The sequence below is a fragment of the Eulemur rufifrons genome, chromosome 19, assembly GCF_041146395.1.
Source record: "Eulemur rufifrons isolate Redbay chromosome 19, OSU_ERuf_1, whole genome shotgun sequence".
Lineage (NCBI taxonomy): Eukaryota > Metazoa > Chordata > Mammalia > Primates > Lemuridae > Eulemur > Eulemur rufifrons.
Window position 1 is genome coordinate 68,287,790 of NC_091001.1, and position 20,489 is coordinate 68,308,278.

Consider the following 20,489-nt stretch of genomic DNA (forward strand, 5'->3'; position numbering starts at 1 on the left):
TTCCTGACACAACAATGTTGAAATTAGGCCAATTAATAACCCTATAAGAGAATCTAAGTGTTCAAGTGAAAGAGTGGCACATTTCTTACTTTAAATCAAAAGCTAGAAATGATAAAGCTTAGTGAAGAAGGCATGTTGAAAGTCAAGAGAGGCTGAAAGCTAGGACTCTTGCATCAAACAGCCAAGTTGTGAATGTCAAGGAAAAGTTCTTGAAGGAAATTAAAACTGCTACTCCAGTGAACACACAAATAATAAGAAAGTAAAACAGACTTATTGCTGATATGAGAAAACGTTAGTGGTCTGGATAGAAAATCAGGCCAGCCACAAAATTCCCTGAAGCCAAAGCCTAATCCAGAGCAAGGTCCTAAGTCTCTTCAATTCTATGAAGGGTAAGGAAGGTACAGAAGTCTGAAGCTAGCAGAGGCTGGTTCATGAGGTTTAAGGAAGGAAGCCATCTCCCTAACAATAAAAGCGCAAAGAGTAAAGCAGCAAGTGCTGATGTAGAAGCTGCAGCAAGTTATACAGATGATCTAGTTAAGAGGTCACTGATGTATGCCGTTACACTAAACAACAGATTTTCAGTGTAGATAAACAGCCTTATACTGGAAGAATATGCCATCTAGGACTTTGATAGCTGGAGAGGTGAAGTCAATGCCTGGCTTCAAAGCTTCAAAGAACAAACTGACTCTCTTGTTAGAGGCTAATGCAGCTGGTAACTTCACGTTGAAGCCAATGCTCATTTACCATTCCAAAATCCTAGAGCCCTTAAGAATTATGCTAAATCTATTCTGCCTGTGCTCTAGAAATGGAACAACAAAGCCTGGAGGACAGAATATCTATTTACAGCATGGTTTACTGAATATTTTAAGCCAACTGTTGAGATCTGCTCAGAAAAAAAGATTCCTTTCAAAATATGACTGCTCAATGCACCTAGTCACCCAAGAACTCTGATGAAGACACATAAGGTGATTAAATTTTCATGTCTGCTAACACAATATCCATCCTGCAGCCGTAGATCAAGGAGTAATTTTGACTTTCAAGTCTCATCATTTAAGATATCTATTTCATAAGCTATAGCTGCCATAGTGATTCCTCTGATGGATCTGGGCAAAGTCAATTGGAAACCTTCTGGAAAGGATTCGTCTATGGCCATACCACCCTGAACATGCCTGATTGTCTGATCTCAGAAGCTAAGCAGGGTCGGGCCTGGTTAATACTTGGATGGGAGACCGCCTGGGAATACCGGGTGCTGTAGGCCATTATATAAAAAAAAGAAAGAAAAAAAAAAAGAGAGAGATAGAAAGGATTTGCCATTTTCATTTGTTTTGTTTTGGGGGGTTTTGCTTTCTTTCTTTATTTTTGTCTTCTTCTTTTTTTTTTTTTATTTCTTTGTTTTTCTGAGGCAGAGTCTTGCTCTGTCACCCAGGCTAGAGTGCAATGGAGTCATCACAGCTCACTGCAACCTCCAACTCCTGGGAACAAGCAATCCTCCTGCCTCATTCTCCCAAGTACCTGGGACTACAGGCCCACACCACCACATCTGGCTAATTTTTTCTATTTTTAGTAGAGATGGGATTTCACTGCTGCTCAGGCTAGTCTCGAACTCCTGAGCTCAAGTGATCCTCCCACCTTGGCCTCCCAGAATGCTAGGATTACATGAATAAGCCACCGTGCCTGGCCAGATTTACCATTTTAGATGCCATAAAGAACATTCATGATTCATGGGAGGAGGTCAAAATATCAACATTAACAAGAATTTGGAAGAAGTTGATTCCAGCCCTCATGGATGACTTTAAGGGATTTAAGACTTCAGTGGAAGAAGTAACTACAAGATGTGACAGAAACAGCAAGAGAACTAGAATTAGAAGTGGAGCCTGAAGAAGTGACGGAATTGCTGCAATCTCATGATAAAACTTCAATGGATGAGAAGTTGCTTCTTATAGATGAGCAAATAAAGTGGCTTCCCAAGATGGAAACTACTGGTGAAGATGCAGCTAACACTGTTGAAAGGACAACAAAGGATTTAGAATATTCCAATAAACTTAGTTGATAAAGCAGTGGCAGGGTTTGAGAGGACTGAGTCTAATTTTGAAAGAAGTTCTACCTGTGGGCAAAATGCTATCAAACAGCATAGCATGCTACAGAGAAATCTTTTGTGAAAGAATCAATCCAAGTGGCAAACTTCACTGTTGTCTTATTTTAAGAAATTGCCACAGCCATCCTAACCTTCAGCAACCACCACCCTTTTCAGTCAGCAACCATCAACACCCACACAAGACCCTCCACCAGCAAAAAGATTACAACTTGCTGAAGACTTAGGTGATTGTTAGCATCTTTTATCAATAAAGTATTTTTAAATTAAGGTATGTACTTTTTTTAGACATAATGCCACTGCACACTTAATAGACTATAGTAGTAGAGTATAAATATAACTTTTACATGCACTGGGAAACCAAAAAATTGGTGTGACTTTTGCTTCAACTGCAGTGGTCTGGAACCAAACCTGCAGTATCTCCAAGGCATGCCTATAGTTACAAATATTTTTTTTTTTTTTTTTTTTTTTTTGAGACAGAGTCTCACTCTGTTGCCCAGGCTAGAGTGAGTGCCGTGGCGTCAGCCTAGCTCACAGCAACCTCAAACTCCTGAGCTCAAGCGATCCTCCTGTCTCAGCCTCCCGAGTAGCTGGGACTACAGGCATGCGCCACCATGCCCGGCTAATTTTTTCTATATATATTTTTAGCTGTCCATATAATTTCTTTCTATTTTTAGTAGAGGTGGGGTCTCGCTCTTGCTCAGGCTGGTCTCGAACTCCTGAGCTCAAACAATCCGCCCACCTCGGCCTCCCAGAGTGCTAGGATTACAGGCGTGAGCCACCGCGCCCGGCCTATAGTTACAAATATTAAATACAGAATGTGTTGTGCCAGCTCAAGAACAGGAGAAGGGCCTTTTCTAAACCATATTCTCTCTACATAAACTAGTGCAGTTCCAGGTTTTATTGGAAAAGTGCTATAAGGGAAAAACAAGTTAAAAGTATCCCTTTAGGCTCTTCACTTAATATATTTCTTGAACACCTACTACAGTATAAACCAGACTCTTTGCTGCTGGTGGGGGTACGAAGATGTGTAAGGTGGTCCTGCCCATAGGGAGCTTAAAGATCAATAAGGATCTTGGTCTTCAATTTCTGACTTACTCTAACTGCCTGGCTGAAATCTAAGATGGAAAGTCAAGGGACTTTTAGTTTTCACCTGAGGGAGAAAGAACACCATAACCACTATACCTGAAAAATAGCTACTTCAAAGTTTACTGGTCCTCAACCCCCAACAATATCAATAGATTCAGCGTTCCCATACGAGCTTCCATCTTTGACAACAAAAAATTAGAATTTTATAATGTAAACATAAAAGACTTGGGATACTTACGTTTTGCCCATAATTTGACTGCTCTTAGGGTGAGTCTAAAAGTTTCTTTATTTGGCACTAAATGTAAAATTTCATCAGTAACTCTACAACCTGAAAAAGACAGAGCATGCATTTTTCACTATGCAACAAAACTCAGTTAATTCAAATGCTCTCCTAACTTTTAGACTCTCAAATGTTAAAATTGTGAAAGATTATAAACATCAGGGTTTATTTTCTCCATGTTTTTTGAAATTTAGCACTTACATAGAGAAATCACTTTGCTTTAGAAAAATTAAACAGTACATGGATAATGCAATCCAACATTAAAATAGAGTTGGGCCTGAGGAATTTTTTTAGTTTCTTTCCCTGTTTGACTTTATTACTCAAACACCTCCAAGTTATAAAACTGTTATTACTTCAATGCAAACCTTTTCTACAAATACTGTGATTTATTGTTACACTCTGGAAATACAGCAAAGTGCAATGATTAAGTTAAACAAAAGACACTGTAAACCAGTGGTTCTCAAAGTATGGTCTATGCACCCCTAGGAATCTATGAGGTCAAACCTATTTTCATAGTGATACTGAGGTTTTCTTTGCCTTTTTCACCATGTTAACATTTGCACTAATGGTACAAAAGTGATGGTGGATAAAACTACTGGTATCTTGGCAGTGAATCAAGATAGCCACGACAAACCATACTAGCAGACAATGTATCTTCACTGCCACAAACTTACAGTTAAAAAAAGGGAAAAGAACATTTAAGATTGTTTGAGTTGTAAGCTGTACTACCTGCTTTTTTCAAGCAATACCAGTTTTACTTGAAAGAATGGTTATTCACAGTTACCTATTTCCTAAAAAATGAACAAAGTGAGCTCTTTACTTCAAGGAAAACGAATGACAAAATTTGTTGCCAATAATACAATTTAACCTTTTAAGTTAAATTAGAATTTTGGACAACTTGTATCTGCTATCGTGAACTTTCCAATACTTAAAAGACTTTACTAGGCTGGGCATGGCAGCTCATGCCTATAATTCTAGCACTTTGGGAGGCCAAGGTATGGGAGGATTGCTTGAACCCAGGAGTTTGAGACCAGCCTGGCAACACAGCAAGACTCTGTCTCTACAAAATACTAAAAAAATTAGCTGGGTGTGGTGGTGCATGCCTGTAATCCCAGCTAGAGGCGGGAGAATCTCTCGAGTCCAGATGTTTGAGGTTGTAGTGAGTATGATCACAACACTGCACTCTAGTTGGGGCGACAAAGCAAGACACTGTCTCCAAATAAATAAATAAAAATAAAATAAAAGACTTTTCTGATGACATTAGTAGTGATATTAATGAATGCTAATTTTTTGATATTTTATAATGAAATGTGTGTTAACATTTGGAAAATCCAAATAACCTTGTGACCCCAAATTTTCCAAATGACCATGGCATGACCGTGTGACATCATGCACGGGTAAAAGAACCATTCAAAGAACAAGACAAAGCAGTAGATTTTCATGTAACAGAGTAAAAAAAGTGTGATATGGTTTTAGATTCCATACCTTTAAGAAACTATCAATTGCATTCAGCAATAAAACAGAACAAACTACAAACATGGATGAACCTCACAAACATTACACTAAATGAAAGCCAGACACAAAAGACTGCATATTATATGATTCCATTTAAGTGAAATGTCTAAAAAAGGCAAATCTATAGAAAAGGCAAATCTATAGAGAAAGTAAATTAGTGGTTGCCTGGGACTGGGAGTCAGAAGGGGAAAAGACTGCATATGGATATGAGGGATCTTTTGAGGTGATGAAATGTCCTAAAATTAGATTGTAAGTGTACAATTCTGTGGATATACTAAAGACCAGTGAATTGTATAACTGAAAAGGATGAATTTTATGGTATGTAATAATACCCCAATAAAACTGTTAAAAAAGAAACTGTGGTCACCAGTCAAGTTTGGGTGTAGAATTGAAGAGGAATCTATGATTACCTGAAAAGGCTACTAAAACACTCCTCCCTTTTCCAACTACATATCTCTAGGAGGCCAGATTTTCTTTCTGTATGTTAACCAAAACAAAATATTACAATATATTGTAGAAGCAAATATGAGAATCTAACTATCTTCTATTAGGTAGAATACTAAAGAGATTTGCAAAAAAAAGGCATTCTTCACACACAAAAACTTATATTAACTTATGATGGGATTATTGTTATTTCTAAATGAATATGTAAAAATTCAAAAAAATTTCTCAGTTTTTAATGTCTATAATGGTAAATACTGATAGATATAACCCATAGAAACAAGAGCTCTTCAGGGTCCTCAATAAATCTTAAAAGTATAAACGGGTCCTGTGACTGGTAAGTTTGAGAACCACTACTATAAACATAAATAACTTTCAAATAAGTTTGTGTTTTTTAGGATAATTGAATGTGATCACATTATTTATATAAAGAAAATTACATCCTTTTTAAATTAGTCTAATCCCTAAAAAAGTCCATTGACAGTCAATTCTGCAAAAATATCTCTTTTTTAGTCTAATTGTTTTTAAGCAGGTATCTGAGATTTCTTCTTAGAAGCTTACCATTTAAGCTGCGAATACATCTTATGTCAAGGCTTCTCAGGCGAGAGTCGTCCCTTAGATCTAAATTATCTGATATGGTTTGTATTGCCAGTCTTGCAAAGACTAAATCAATCTTTGGAAAGATACAAAAAAGAAAAATATTACTTTTTCTCCTTTCTAGTTCATCCTCCCCCATCCCATCTAAAAACGTAAAAAATTCTAATTATTAGTTTAGGAAGTTCTATCAAAACTTCAAAAGGCCTGTATAGCAATTTCATGTGGGAAAATCATTGTAAAGTTTTGTTAAAGTAATTAAAATCTCAAATTAAGGAAAGTATTTTAATTTTAGCATATATGTCAAGCATTTAAAAAAAACCATCAAAACCTTGTGAGCAGATTTCTAGATAAAGATGGAAGATCCAATACACATTTACATTCACTCCCTCTTGAAACCTCACTAAAATACCAGAAAAATTTCATTTTGTTTTTTGTTGAGTTTTATTTTGATTTTCAAGTCAAAAGCCACTAGGACAAAGAACAGAAAGAGACAGAAGCAAAAGCTATGAAAGCTGGAAAGCAGATGGACAAGTGGTAACAGAACTAGCAGACCTAAGAAAGAAGATAAATATATTGTATCTAAGAAATAAGGACAGAAGGCTGTAAGTAAATACATACATAAATAAAAAGGAACATCTGAAGAATAAAAAATGATTAAAAATATGAGGCTGGGCAGGGTGACTCACACCTGTAATCTTAGCACTTTGGGAGGCTGAGGTGGGAGGACTGCTTGGGGCCAGGAGTTTAAGACCAGTCTCAGCAAGAGCAAAACCCCATCTCTATAAAAAATAGAAAAATTAGCTGGGCATTGTGCTGTGCGCCTGTAGTCCCAGCTACTCGGGAGGCTGGGGCAGAAGGATTGCTTAAGCCCAGGATTTGGAGGTTACAGTGAGCTCTGATAATGCCACTGCACTCTAGCCAGGGTGACGGAGCAAGACACGGTCTCAAAAAAAAAAAAAAAGAAAAGAAAAGAAAAAAAGAAAGAAAAGAAAAAAGCAAAAAAGAAATTAAAAATACAGGCTCGGTGTGGTGGCTCACGCCTGTAGTCCTAGCACTTTGGGAGGCAGAGGCAGGAGGGTCGCTTGAGGCCAAGAGCTCCATACCAGCCTGAGCAACACAGTGAGACCCCATCTCTACAAAAAAATACAAAAATTAGCCAGGTGTGGTGGTTCATGCCTTATAGTCCCAGCTACTTGGGAGGCTGAGGCAGGAGGATTGCTTGAGCCCAGGAGTTGGAGGTTGCAGTAAGCTGTGATGACACCACTATACTCTAGCCCAGGAGACAGAAAGAGACTATCTTGAAAAAATAAAACAAAAGATTAAAAATATGACAGGAGAAATGAAAAGCAATAGAAAGTTTAGAAGATGAGAGAACCTCAAAAAGCAGAACAAAAATATGAAGATGTGGTTAATAAGTGGGAAAGAAGAGATTAAAAAAAAAAAAATCAAAGGCAGTCCTGGAGGTCCAACATACAAATGTTAGAATTTCAGAAAGAAAAAACAAATGCAAGAAATCCAACAGAATTCAGTAAAACTTACAGAACTGAAGGATAGGAATTTCCAAATTGAAAGAGAACTACTGAGTGCCTAGCACATTGTTTGAAAAGATACATACCAAAGTATATTTATCATGAATTTTACAATTATGAAAAAAAGATCAAATAAGCTTCCAAACAGACAAAACTGGTCATATACAAAGAACAAAGAAGCAAAATGACATCACACCTCAGAACACAGTACAGAAGCCAGAAGACAATGAAGCAAGGCCTTCAAAATTCTGAGAAAAATCACTTGCTACCTAGAATGTTATGCTCAGCCAAATTATCAATTTAGTGTTAAGAATAGAATAAAGACATTTTTAAACATGCAAGACATCAAAAAAAAAAGTGCTCTTTCTTAGGAAGCTAGGATGAGCTTCACTAAAATGAGAATAAATCAAGAAAAAAGAAAACTTTAGAGAGAAATGAAAGGAAACCCCAGGATGATAGTAATGGAACATGCCAGGGTGACAGCTGTATACCAGTCATGAGAACAATCAGGTTAGACTGGAGCAGGTGAGAACACTCAGTGAGGTTTTTTTTCCCAAGACGATAATGACATAATACCTGATAAATCTAAGCTTATTTAGAGGAGATTTAGAAGACTAGGAAAGACTAGGTTAGAGTTAGTCGTAAGTATAAAAACCAAGCAAACAAAATCCAAGACAATTATTAATTTCCCAAAAAGCAAAATGTCACATAGCAAAGAATGGTAATTTGGTATACTAAAGGCTCATCTTTGAACACTATTTATAAGCTTATAATGATGTAAACACTCAATAAGAGATTATAGGAATAAGAAGAGTGTGTATAAAAATCATAGAGGGATAGAGACTGATAAATTTTCCATGGTGAGAAGTCAATAAAAAATAGGAAAGAGGGAAGGGACAATTTAAAGACTCATTTATTTTTTAAAAAATATGAACCTATATCAAGTTTGACTTCAAAACAAAAAAAACTTATGGGTTAAATAGTTCGATTATAAAGTCAGAAAAATATTAAACACTTACTTCAATACCATCAAATTCAAATTTTATAACAGGTACAAAGGCATCTTCTACAGCCTATAATGAGGAAAACAATTATTACACATAAGTATAATCCTTTCTCTATCTTCCCTAACTGCCAATAATATGAATATCTTTGCTCCCAATTTGTATTTTTACTCAATAGAAAAAGAGAAAATGTTCTTGGACTTACATTCCAGGTAAGTACTTCTACTTTGTGACCTGTGTTATTTAAGACACACAAAATGGCTATGATAGCAGTTATCTAACTTACTATCCTCCTAAAAATATTTCTCAGAAACTGGCCAGCAGAGCTGCTATCATCTGGGAACTTATTATGTTTTGGGTCTAAATTGAAAACTAATTATTTTGAAAAAGCACTAGTGTTAGAAATTAAAAAATGAGACCTCATGACTAATCTATCAAAAATCATAATAGTCAATATAGTTTGGATCGATTTAGTAGAAATGATGTCTTTCTGACACTTTCTTAGTCCCCTAACCTAACAAATTTTTAACCTCCTTGTCTGAAAGCATTCCTAGATTCCCATGTTGAACTTGTGCCCAACATTTGATATGAACCAATCATTTATCAGATATCACAGTAAGTGGTTTATGTAAATTACCTCATTAATCCTTAGAAAAACCTTATAAAAAGTTAACACCACATCTCTATTTTACAGATGAGAAAACTGAGGCTCACGGAGTTAGGTGATTTGACCAATGTCTAAGAGCTGGTATGTGGTAGGTTCTAGATGCAAATCCAGTTCTATATAACTATAAGGCCTATGCTCTTAATCATTATGTATCAGATACAGCAACTTCTTAAGAGATATTTCAATAATCTTAAGCCCTAGCTTTTATAGGTAGTTGTTACTAAACTAAGTTCAAAAGATTAAATGTCAGAGGATACTTACTCTTAAGTTTCTAATGCCATCTTGATGTTTCAATTTTTCAAAAAAAGACTGAAAAAAATCAGATCTCTCCACGTGTCTTGGAGCTACACAAAGTGCATCAATGTCAGCTCCTACAAATAAAAGTATTTATCAAAAAGAGTATATTATGTATTTTATTTTTGTTAAAGTAAACACAAACATGTACAGAAATATGGAAGATGAGTATAAGAAAATGTTAATGATTAGTTCTGAATAGTGAGATAATGGGAATTTTGTTCTCTTGTATTTTCTAATTATGAACAATAAGAGTTTGTTATTGAAAGTTCTTTTCACTAGAACATAGAAAAGCAGTTACCTTTGGTGTGTACTCCAAGCCTATAGGATCCAAATGTGAAAATTTTACCACCAACAGTAGCCACAACAGAAGGTGGGAGATTCTAAAATAAAATTAAGCAAAACACATTCAATTATTCAAATTATTTATCACAAAAATCACCTTAATGCCTATTGCCCTTTATTGAGCAAATGATATACAGTATATTTGTCAATGTTGTTAAGATGAGTACTTCAGGGCTCTTTTGTTTGCAACTTCAAGTAATGAGGGTGTTAAAGAGGGAAGACAAAATAAATTCATGTCTACTAAACATGCACACATCTTTATTATAAGAAAAAGATTTCTTTAATTACTTGACCCTACTTGCCCCCTCCAACTGCCTATCTTTGGCCTCATCACTCTTGAGAGTCACCAAGGAACTCTTAATTACCAAACTCACACGCTTTCAGCTTTCTACAACATGATACTTTTGTCCAATCCTATCTCCCCTTTAGTTTGTGTGAGGTGTATTTAATTTCTTGATTCTAGCTCTGCAGAATCAGGGTCATTCTTGGGATGTTCTCCTTATGATAGCTAATCTAACAACTTTAATTAACATTTCTTATATTATGCCATAATTAAAATGCTACTTTTCACCTCTCTTCAGAGCCAATTCCAAATGCCCATTAGTTATTTTCACTTGGACACATCCTGATCCACTTCAGTATCCATGCCTCAAACAAGCAAAAACGTCTTCCTACAATTAAAACCAGGAATCCCTTTCTGATTTCCCTATTTCCATTCCGCATTATCCTTACTGCCCAAACTTATATTCATTTTTACCTATTCTTAGCTTATATCCCTCACATTTGTTGCCCCTTCTCTATTCAATCTCCTGTATCTGCCATTGTCCCTGCCTCGAATGCCCATCCTCTCTAGGTATCTTAATACCATCCATTTTTCAAACTTCACAAGTTCCACCTCTTCTGTGAAGCCTTCCCTGGTTATCCTCACTCCATAGCAAGCTCTTTTTCCTGTGTTCGTCCACCATTATAATCTTTAAATTCTTTTATACTACATTTATTAACCTTTTTTCGGTATGTAAGTCTCACTTCTTCAACCATATTTAAATTTTTCAAAGATGAGAACTGTGTCTACTACTTCTCTATATTTTCTCATTATTCCCAGTGCAAGTTCCAAAGAATAATATCTGCTGATTAACTTGAATAAAAGTGTCTATATACTAGGATATTGTTTTTACTTCCTCTGTTTAATGGATATTAATGTTTCAAGAATATCACAAATAATTTTATAGCCAGAGAGTCAGTGAATTTACTGACAAGTAAATCAAAAGGATGGAGAAACCATGACCTTAAAAAATCTTTTAGTTTACCTTTCTACTTTGAAAAGTATGATCCTTGCATGACTTATGAGAAAGTGATATGCTGAATCACAGTGCTAAATATTTTTGTTACAGCCACAATATTTAACTAAAATGATTTGATCTGGGGTTCTAGACTACTGAGGTTCAAATATCCCAATTGTGTGCAAAATATTCAAATTATCTTTGATCTACCTCAAATCCTTCAGATATTTTCCAAATTAAAATATACATAAATATAAAAGAATTATAATCCATGTAGAAAATGACCAATCACCTTACCTATTCAACAGAGATGTTAAAACTGATTTAATTTTTTCATAACTTGTGACTAGGATTTCAACAACTTCAACTATTGATAACTCTGCTGACAGTTCAGGAATGAGCCAGATAGTCTTTTGGCAGCAAACATAAATAGCATAAAGACCATGTTAAACTCAATGACTGTAGTCTTAGGAGACTCATAACCTGAGTCCATTGCTTAAAAGAACCAATTCTGTATATTTATCATAGGTACAGAAAGAAATAATGAAATATATAAAAGAAAGAATTCTAGGAAGGCATTTATCTAATTTCTAAACCCATGCAGATTAAAGGGCAGAAAGGGACTGTACAGCTAGACATGTGACAACTGTGAGATGTTAACTTTGAAATGATTGCTGTTAAGGCAGAGATGGGAAAACTATAAAAAACAGACAAAAAAACTTAAAATACAACAGTTTAGGCCACTTAAGTGAAGGGGCAAAAGTTATCATCCAGTTGAACATGCCCTACCTCATTCTAGTACAGCCAGTAAAATAATATTCATAGTGATAATTCTGAGGCAATTATGAAAATTGAATTATATTCAAAATACAGTTGGCCCTCCGTATCTGCAGGTTCCGCATCTACGGGTTCCGCATCTACAGGTTCTGCATCTGCGGATTCAACCAACTGAGGATCAAGAATATTAGGAAAAAAAATTAAAAATAACAATAAAAAATAATGCAAATTAAAAAGCAATACAGTAAAAACTATTTACATAACATTTACATCGTATTAGGTACTATAAGTAATCTAAAGATGACGAAAGTATACAGGAGGATGTGCACAAGTTATGTGAAAATATATACTACACTATTTTACATAAGGGACTTGAGGAGATCTTGGTATCCTTGGGGGTCCTGGATTAATTCCCTGAGAATACCAAGGGAGGACTGTACTATAAAAAACAGGAAAATATACTCAATTTCAGAGGAAAAATAGTTACGCTATAAGAGGGGGAAAAGGTTTCACAGTTTTAAGTTTGGGTTTGCAAACTCCTATTTCTCATGGGGCCAAAGAGGTATGCAAATAAGGGAATCCCACATGAAAAACACAGAAACTAATAAACGGCAGTCATTCTGTCAGAGAGAACAGGGAGAGGTGGGGGCCATGAGGCACTGGAGGGGAAGAGCCCAATCCCATTCAAGCCCCTTCTTACTATACACAAAGGCAGGCCCAGCATTGCCAGATATGATATTTTATTTTATAAGAAGTCTGAAACCAAGCTTTTTAAGTAAAATCTCCTGATATTTAAATTTTGAGGCTGGGTTCAGTGGCTCATGCCTGCAATCCTAGCACTTTGGGAGGCTGAGGCAGGAGGATCGCTTGAGGCCAAGACTTCACAAGACCAGTCTGAGCAACATAGTGAGACCCGGTCTCTACAAAAAAATAGAAAAATTAGCTGGGCATGGTGGCATGTGCCTGTAGTCCCAGCTACTTGGGAGGCTGAGGCAGGAGGACTGCTTGAACCCAGGAGTTTGAGGCTGCAGTGAGCTATGATGACACCATTGTACTGTAAACGGGGAAACAGAGTGAGACCCTGTTTATAAATAAATAAATATTTAAAAATAAAAACCAATAAATTTTGGCCCTACATATGAATCAAATAAGACAACTATGTGGACTTGCAGCTATATATTAGCTACTTCTGGGATAAATCCTCATCCAGTTACAAATTCAACTGTTGACCAATTTATTCCCAGGTATATACCAGAGAGCCAAGTTTTAATGTCTTTCAGATAATTCTCAACTCCTGCATCTTACTACCAGGATGAATGACCAGGATATAATGAAACTGAAAATTCCATGTAGTTTAGTCTTACCTTACTCTCACTGACATCAGAAATCCATTCTTTTACTAAATTGTTCAATTTACCAAGAACAACCAATCTATAATAAAAAATAACATGCTTTAGATTAAAACAAAAAACCAAAAAGTATTAAAGCAATAAACATATAAGCAGTACCCTTTGTGTTGATGTTAGAGTAAAAGCATATTATACACGTCATAATGCTATCACATCTGTGGATACATGACACATCTCTTTGGTATTCTTAGATCCCTAAGAGTGACAAAGAGATTATAAATGTGATGACAGAATTTGGGTCTTTGAGCTATCCTAAAAATTCAAAAAGCCTAATAAAAATCATAAATTTACATTCAATGAGGCTACAGATGCCAAGTGAACTGTCAACTTTCTTGGATTTATTATAGAATTAATTCAATGTGGCAAAACAGGCTAGAATTCTCTCATTACCAATAATAGGTCTTTGGATAAGTAAAATCGGTAAATTAATTATTGGCTAATTTCTGTGAAATATTACTTAATAAAAGCAGTTTCATATTATTAAAACAAACTTGCAAGGAAGGGCATAAACAAATCCACATTTAAAAAAGAAAAGTAGTCCAGACATTTCAAAGATAACATATGCAAAACTGAACTCCAGATCTGTCCAAACTTGCTCTCCCTCAGTCTTCTCCAGATAATGGAACTCTTTCCTTCAAGGTGCCAAGACCAAAAATCTTGGCATCATCCTTGACACCTCTCTCTCTCTCTCATATTCCTTAGTCATTAAATTATAACAACCCTACCTTTAAATATATACCCAGAATTCTACTACTTATCACCCCTACTGTATTCCTCCAGCCACCATCAATTCCCCCTGGGGGCACTATAATGGCTTGGTAACTAGTCATTCTGCTTCTGCCCTTGCATCTCTCTTCAGACAACTCTCAATAGAGTAGCCAGAGTGACTGTGTTAAAACATGAGTCAGATCATGTCAATCTTCTACTCAAAACCCTAATAGCTTCCCATTTCACTCACAGTAAACCAAAACCTTTACAATGCCTTATAGGGTCCTGGGTACCCTTGTCCTTCAAGCTCCTCCTACCTCACTTTCTTTAATCCCATATTTTCCTGCTTACTTGCTCTGCTTCAGATACCCAGAGTATCTTCCTATGTACTCCTCAAATACACCAGGTATACTCCCACCTCAGGCTTTCTGCCTAGAAGGCTCTTTCCCCAAATATACATATGGCTCCCTCCCTCATCTTCAAATTTTCACTTAAATGTGACTTTCTCAATGAGGCCTTCGGTGAAAACCTCTACCCCTAGCTTTAGTTTTCTCAGCAGCACTTCTCATCAGCAGCACTTCTCATGTGTAACACTCTATGTATTTTACTTATTTGGGTAATTGTTAATCTCTTCCTCCAACCCCCACCTACAATGTAAGCTCCAAGAAAGCCAAGATTTATCTTCTTTTTGTCATTTCTGTACCCCTAGGCAGGGACATAGTAGGTACTCAATGTATGTTTGTGGAATTAATGATTAAACAATACTATAAAATATTTTAGAGTTTTCAATGACATACCTGTGGTTCAATTCTTCCTCATCTTCAAACACTCCAAATGGTTTCATGGCGTCAATTAATTTCTGTGTATAAATATGATCAATTTCTTTAGGACATGCCAAACTAATTGGAGAAGTAATTCCATAATGCTTTTGCTGACGCTGGCTGTCCAGCGTCGTGTTTCTGTTCAAGAAAAATGAAACAGCAGAAAAAACTTAAAGTATCATACCATACTGATACACTGAATCTCTCAATTCACTCACATTAATTTAGCTACCTTAAAAGTTTACTTAGCGCTAACAGGAGGTGTAGGTACTTTTTTTAAAAGGAAAAATGGGTATTTTGTGTTTATGTTTATGAAGGACGATTCATAAGGCCTCCAGCTTTCATGGTTAAGATGTCTTTTCAAGCCAAAAGCAGCATGTGTTGGCATCAGAACAACTGTACCGATATCACTCAGCTCAAATGCAAAGAGCCCGAATGGGATCTGTGCCAGGGCTACCTCCTCTATACCCTGCAAACTTAAGTACTATCCAGATTCTAGAATCTCTGAAAAGCAGTCAACCACTTGAAAGAAAGCTCTTAGTAAAAACAATGGGTTTTCCCCCTAGAAAAGAAACAAAAACATCCCATTAGAAGGTCCTTGTGAAATAATCTGGCTTTTAAAAAGAAATCACAACTAGATTTGTCCTTGGGAAACCTACATTAATATCCTTTGCTTGAATCTGAGCTTACAGTCCTAACATCTTGTGACACTAGTTAATTGTTCTCTTCATTTTATACTGGTACCTATACCATTTTCACATAGATTAATTATCGAATTCTTTACATTAAATGGCAACGTATTATAGGATACAATACAAGCCACCCTCCAAAGACCCTCGCCATCAGGAAATTACAGTCTTGAAAAAAAGTACAACAGAAGGTCTGAGATGCTGGGTTTACACAGACCAAGAATTTCAAAATAAATTTTGGAACCAATAGGGGTTGGTAAAACTTTTTATTTTGCCATGAAAGTAAAGTAAAAACATACAGGCTAACCAACTAATCCTACCCTCTATGTTCACCATGCTTTCATGAAGGGCCATTAGCACCAATAGCAAGAATATAATCTTAAATTGAATAAATTAGCCCTGTAAAAAATAACATAAACAATAGTGATTGTTTGTTTTTGGATTTTAACTGGTCAAAACACTGACTTAACACTAATGAAAAAGGCATGCTCTTTAGCTAAAAATTTCATTACATAGGGAAAATCAAATGGAAGATAAAAATAGCCTATATATATATACCTTCCAAAATGACTCAGAGAAACAAAAGGGAAACATCAATATCAGTTACTTTAATTTCTCTTCAGTATTTACTTTGAACAAACAAAATTTCAGTTAGTTATTACAAGTTGTAATTTTTTTTTAAAGACTTGGCTTTTTATCTCTAAGAACGAGAGAGGTATTTTGGTGTTGCATTTGTTGTGTGTGTCCTATATAGTAAATGTATAGGACAGACTGATTCTTTATATATGATTATTTAATTAGTCACAATAATAACCCTAACAGGTAGGGACTGAATAAGTGCCATTTTAAAGATAAGTACCTCAAATTCAAAGAGAGGAAGACACAATGAGATACCACCTTACCCCTATCAGAATGGCTATTAGTAAAAAGTCAAAAAACAAGAGATGCTAAGTGGATCTCTTGGATCTCAGAGAGAAAGGAATGCTCATACACTGTTGGTGGGACTGCAAATTAGTATAACCTCTAATATGGAAAACAGTATGAAAATTCCTTGAAGAAATGTAGACCTACCATTCAACCCAGCAATCCTACTGCTGAGTATCTATCTAAAGGAAATAAAGTCATTTTATTAACAAAAAAAAAAAAAAAAAGGCACCTGCACTCAAATGTTTATCACAGCACAATTCACAATTGCAAAGATGTGGAATCAATTTAAGTGCCCACCAATTCATGAGTGGATAAAGAAACTGTGGTGTATATATATACCACGGAGTACTACTCAGCCATAAAAAGCAATGAAATAGTATCATTTGCAGCAACATGGATGGAACTGGAGACCATTATCTTAAGTGAAGTATCTCAGGATGGAACACCAAACACTTATGTTTTCACTAATAAGTAGGAGCTAATAGATAGGTACACACAGGCACAAAGCAACAGAAGAAACCAAGAAGGGGGAGAGTGGCGGGGTGTGTGTGTGATAAAAACTAACCTATTGGGTACAATGAACACTATTCTGGTGACTGGCGCACCAAAAGCTCCAACTTAAACATTATACACGACATCCATGTAACAAAAACACCTGTTCCCCTATAATTAATATTTTGAAACAAAAAAATTTTAAAAATTTAAAAATGGTTCCCCCACCAAAAAATTGAGAGGAAAAACCAGAATCTGAACCCCAAAACCTCTTTCCACCATTCCATTCTCCCCTCTATAACTACTTCAGTTCTGACACTAATCCTGGGTCTCACTTTCTTATCTGTATGTCCAAAAAGTTGGCTATCTAGGTGCCTACTGGCCCTAAAATTCCAAATCTGGGGTTCTGAATTTCCCTCATCTAGATTGGGGGAGAGGGAGGAAAAAACAACAGAATCTCACATTCCTTTCAACCCATCAATTTCTCTTATAGGCAAACACCCTAGGGAAATTCTAGTTAAAAGCGTACAAGGAGATACATAAAAAAGTGTTCACTGCCATACTGAAACATTAAAAACTTAGAAGCTGAAATAGTCACTAATAGGAAAAAGACTAGAGTGTATCCCTACAATGGAATATGGATTAATTAGAACTGAAAGAAAATATCAACACAGACAAAGCTGAAAGACACCATGTTGCTTAAGAAGCTGCAGAATGACAGTATGATACTAGTCATATAAAGTTTAAAAACAAGTAAAACAATATCAGTTATGAACACATGCATATGTAGTAATAGCATAAAAAAAAAAAACCATGCAGCAACAACAAATATCAAATTCAGGACTGTGGGGACCTCAGGTGAGGGAGATGAATGGGACCAGAGAAGGAGGTAGGAGAGTCCTTCAGACGCATTTGGAATGCTTCTTTTAAATTAAGAAATGCACACTGATATATATACACACACACCCATATATATATATATGTACACACACACATCTATGATGTTATGCTTTGGGAGAAATGGGTGGTGGCTACACAAATGAAGCTTATGTTACTCTCTGCATTTTTCTGAATGTTTAAGTTACTTCCTAATAAACCATAATGTGAGAAGCTACAACAAAATCTTGTCAAACATGGAAACTGTTTCTGACTTATCGAAGTGTGAGCAGGAGGTACAGACCAGTAGATATTGTGGGTAGGTGGGGAGGCAGGAGGTTCTGGGGAGGGTGGGCACAACGGCGAAAAGACCCTAGCCTTTATTAAAAAGAAACCCATGGGCTGGGATAGGTCTTTAACTCCTGAAGACCTGAAGAAAGCCGGTCGGGAAGGGAGGTAGGGGGATGGTATTTGCGCCAATGCAGACAGGAGCAGACGGGCTCAGACAGTGCTGGGGGCAGGAGAGTGACCGACAATTTCTCCCTACCGACACCCACGCCTCTCTCCCTCCTCCTCATCCTTGTCTGGGGGCGTCCTCGGAGGCGGGACAGCCGGGGGCAGATGGGGACTCCAGGAGTCCCCAAGTCCGTACAGGGGCGGCCAGGTGAGCCGCCTAGTGTAGGGGAGGTGCCCTTGCAGACCGGCCGGGAGCGGGGAAGGAGAACACTATGGCGAGCTGCGGGCAGGGTGCAAGGGGCAGGGAATAGAAACTGGGCCCTGGGCTGGCCACCCCACCTCACCCCTATCTGCCTCGCCCCCAACCGCCGCCCCCCACCACTTACGCAGACATCTCTTTCATCGCTTCCTGCGTCTCCCTCTCCAGCGAGTGTCTTTCCCTCTGGAGTCCTGTTGTCGCTGCTCCTTTTTCCCTGTCCACTTTCCTCAGGTCGCTTCTAGCTCGCCTGCTGGCTCACTGTCTCACTACAGCCGAGGCATCCAACCGCGTAGTGAAAACACCACAAAACCGGCTCTATTTCTGACAATACAGCGCGGCCGACGCCAATATGGCGCCGCTTCCCAGCCTGCCTCTCGCCTGCTGCAGCTCCGCCTCTGCCGGCCAGGCCCACCCTCGGCCACGCCTCTCCGCCTTCGGGTCGCAGGAGGTGCCGGGAGGCCCCGCCCACAGGGGGTGTGGGCTCTCACTGCAGACGCCGGCCCGAAGGAGCGTGTGGTCACCTCCTTTGTCCACGGGACTGTCAATCCAGGCAAACCGCTTGGAAGGTAATTTGGAAATACGTTTTCCTTAGTTCTTGAATGAGAGCATATATTATAAATATTTCAGTTTTTTCCTTTTGCCGTGTCTCGGATTCATATATTTTTAAAAAGATCACAGCCTTACCTAGCAAAATTCTATTTTGACTCTTCCATCATCCTAGGTCTTTGATTTAATTAATCATAGCCATGTGTAAACTAATCAATCCACCCTTTCAGGAAATTTTGTCTGGAAAGGGTCACACCCAGGAACATGCAACTTTAACACAATTATCCCAGGGAAAAGCAAGTTTGTGAATTGGAGGCTAACTGTTCACCCCTAAGTACCACCCCTAATTCTGACATTCAGACATTTACCTGAGAGTGGAAAGTAATCATTAGCTGTTTGCAATAGGATAAATCCAAGGCTCAATCAGAATCTTCTCACACTTTCAAATAAATAGTGGAAATCGTGTTCCATGTGAGTGTGAGGATGAAAATGGGAAAATAATGACCCATTTTAATATGTTAAAGGGTAGAAGTAATTTCAAACACTAAATGATTACAAAGAAAAGGGTGTAAGAAAGCTACTTGCTCTTGGAATGTGACTCAGAGTCACAGTAAATAGAGAGATTACTTGCTAAATTTTTCATTCAAAATATTTATTGAAAACTGTGCCAGGCACTGTTTGGCTCCAATGATTTAATGGTGCATAAAACTAGATGTATTCTTTGATCTTATAAAGTTCAAAGTTTAGTGGAGAAACAATCAAATATAAGTGATATTCTTCTGTTGTTGAACTAAAGCACCTACTATGTGTCAGACACTGGAGATACTTAATTGCTGCACTCAAGAGTTTACTGTTAGGCTGGGCGTGGTGGCTCACGCCTGTGATCCTAGCACTCTGGGAGGCGGGAGGCGGGTGGATCCTTTGAGCTCAGGGGTTTGAGACCACCCTGAGCAAGAGCAAGACCCCATCTCTACTAAAAATAGGAAGAAAATTAGCTGGACAACTAATTTTTTATACAAAAAAAAAAAAGAGTTTACTGTCTAATGGAGAGAACATATACATAGATTATTATAATACAGTATGGTCTGTGGTACAGATGGGGTCAAGGTATGAAGGGAGGCCTAAAGAGGGCCACATAAACTTGGTGGTGGGAGCCTTCAACAGTGGCTTCCTAGAAGGGGGGATGCTGCTAAATTAGCAAGATTACAGAGTAGTGATTGAGTGCAGGTGGTGGAAAGAAGTCAAAATCTATTCCAGATGGCATAAATTAGCAGATAGCATGGGCTTCACTGCAAGGTAGACCCAATTTTGAGTTCTAGTTTTTCTACTTACTAGTTTTGTGACCTCAGGACAATTAACTTTAAAAAAACATTTTTTGGCTGGAGGTGGTGGCTGC

At 37.3% G+C, this 20,489-nt stretch overlaps 1 protein-coding gene and 1 pseudogene across 1 annotated transcript in view; one reads left to right on the top strand and one right to left on the bottom strand.

Moving 5' to 3' along the window:
* The window catches only part of PAPOLG (poly(A) polymerase gamma), a 33,103-nt gene extending 14,224 nt beyond the window's left edge, over positions 1–18,879 (bottom strand). Inside the window, exons 1-8 of the mRNA XM_069494073.1 lie at positions 18,675–18,879; positions 14,825–14,986; positions 13,275–13,341; positions 9,810–9,891; positions 9,476–9,585; positions 8,563–8,616; positions 5,979–6,090; positions 3,420–3,509 (exon numbers count right to left, since the gene is read on the bottom strand). Coding sequence (XP_069350174.1) covers positions 3,420–3,509; positions 5,979–6,090; positions 8,563–8,616; positions 9,476–9,585; positions 9,810–9,891; positions 13,275–13,341; positions 14,825–14,986; positions 18,675–18,691 — 694 coding nt within the window. The 5' untranslated portion in view covers positions 18,692–18,879. The remainder of the gene's footprint in view (positions 1–3,419; positions 3,510–5,978; positions 6,091–8,562; positions 8,617–9,475; positions 9,586–9,809; positions 9,892–13,274; positions 13,342–14,824; positions 14,987–18,674) is intronic.
* Positions 1,142–1,258, top strand: LOC138400423 (5S ribosomal RNA; annotated as a pseudogene).
* Positions 18,880–20,489: the final 1,610 nt, after the last annotated feature.